This window comes from Kryptolebias marmoratus, linkage group LG16 (genome assembly GCF_001649575.2).
Source record: "Kryptolebias marmoratus isolate JLee-2015 linkage group LG16, ASM164957v2, whole genome shotgun sequence".
NCBI classification, from domain to species: Eukaryota; Metazoa; Chordata; class Actinopteri; order Cyprinodontiformes; family Rivulidae; genus Kryptolebias; species Kryptolebias marmoratus.
Genome location: NC_051445.1, coordinates 2,472,279 through 2,474,110, shown reverse-complemented (window position 1 = coordinate 2,474,110; position 1,832 = coordinate 2,472,279). Strand labels below are relative to the sequence as shown.

General features: G+C 43.3%; 1 protein-coding gene across 2 annotated transcripts in view; it reads left to right on the top strand.

The window, feature by feature from the left end:
• The window catches only part of znf385d (zinc finger protein 385D), an 83,937-nt gene that overhangs the window by 55,370 nt on the left and 26,735 nt on the right, over window positions 1–1,832 (top strand). The window contains exon 3 of one of the 2 annotated variants that reach the window (XM_037980317.1): window positions 482–589. The exons of the other annotated variant lie outside the window; for it this stretch is intronic. Within the exon in view, the coding sequence (XP_037836245.1) occupies window positions 482–589 (108 nt within the window). The remainder of the gene's footprint in view (window positions 1–481; window positions 590–1,832) is intronic. 2 annotated transcript variants of the gene reach the window in all.

Sequence of the window (1,832 nt, the reverse complement as noted above, 5' to 3'; positions counted from 1 at the left end):
GCGCTCTTCTTCGTAGACATTGAGTTTGGCTGCAGCTGCACACAGTTGCAGCGCCTCCTACAGGAAACTGGTGGAGCTACGCAGAGAACCACGCCGTTCAAAAGCCTTGTTTGGATTCATGTTTTTATAATAAACACAGCAGAGAAACACTGAGGTCCGGACCTCGGGGTCCTCAGTGGGAGCTATGGCCCTGACTGTGACGTCTTCGACAGAAGCTCCGCCTCCGTTCGAGTCTTTCCTCTGATACAGAGAACTGTTGTGCAAAACATGAATAAAAACAAAAATGCCTGAAGCTTTTTACAGTGAGGTCAATAAAAAAAAACTCCTGGAATGTGTCTAAAGTGATCGGATGAGAAGAATTCCAGAATTCCTTCTCCGGAGTGGAAGATTGACGTCTGGTTCCCTGGAAGCCCCCGGCAGCCCGTTGAGCGGATTTGCAGCGTTTTAATTAGCCTCTGTCTGTGTGTCTGTGTGTGTCCAGATGGACCCGGTGCAGAAAGCCGTCCTCCATCACACCCTCGGCCTCCCTCCCACAGCCAAGAGGAAGCACGTGTCCTGCAGCGTTTGCCAGCTGAGGTTCAACTCGCAGGTGAGCCGCGCCCGTCAGGAAACGGGACCGCCTCGCCCAATCAAACTTCTGCTCCGTGTCACGGGTTTGTTTTATTAAACACGCCGGGTGATGAGCGGCAAAGAGACAAAAGGAGAGCAGAAAGAGCATTAAAATTCAGTCCGAGCGTTCGGTTCCCTGCAGGTGATGATGCTGACTGTGCATCAGGCTGAAAACTGACAGGTTGGCACTTTGTGAACGTCATGACATGCAACTGGGAGCTTTTTTTTTTTTAATGAACCACAAGATTCTTTAAAATTCAGTTCTGGGACAAAGAATAAAAGACGCCTGTTAGGAAATTTATCAACTCAGATCATCTGTAGATGTCAGAGAGGAGCTCCGTTTATCCTGACCTCGTTCAAAAACTCAGACTGATGCTGGGATGTTTGAGGGACGCGACTACAAATCCTTCCACACATCCAGGATATTAAACCAATCAACTTAATCATATTAAATGTTAAACAGAGTCTGACTGATGTGGACACAATAAGCTGCTGAATTTTAAAAAAGGCAGAAACGTTGGAGTGACCCTAAACCAGGGGTGTCAAACCCAGTGATGCAAGGGGGCCAAAATTAAAAATTTGGTCCTAGCCAAGGGCCAATCACGACCAATATTTATTAAAAATGACATAAATTAATTGGTTTTAGATGCATTATGTCAAATTACTCATATAGAAATATCAATGACCTTTTCTCAGTTACAGATTATACAGAATTTAGAGCAAACAGACTTTAATGAACACAGACAAATAGATCAAACTTCAAAAAGCTCATCGTTAGCAGTCATTTCTTACGCCTCACTCAGCTTTTAAATGAAGTTTTTAACATTAAAACAGATTTTTATTAAAAAAGCCATCAACAAAAACCTGATCATACAGAAATAAAACTATATATTGTTGGCTTCTAAGTCACTGTCAGAGAAAACTTCACTAATTAGGCTTTGTTTTTAAAGTAAAATAAGATTCAGAGACTCGATCTGAACCAGACTAGAGGGCCAGATGAAATGTCACAGAGGGCCGGATCTGGCCCGCGGGCCTTGAGTTTGACACGTGTGATCTAACGTGTCTGAGACACATCAGTTACAATGAAGACCAAAACTTCATTAAAATAGAAGCATTTATTTAAAACAAGTGACTTGAATGTGTATATGACATGTATTTGTGTGTGTTTGTAAATCCATGGGGATCAGCCTCATCTGAAGCAACAGAGGACTCAGGGCACAACC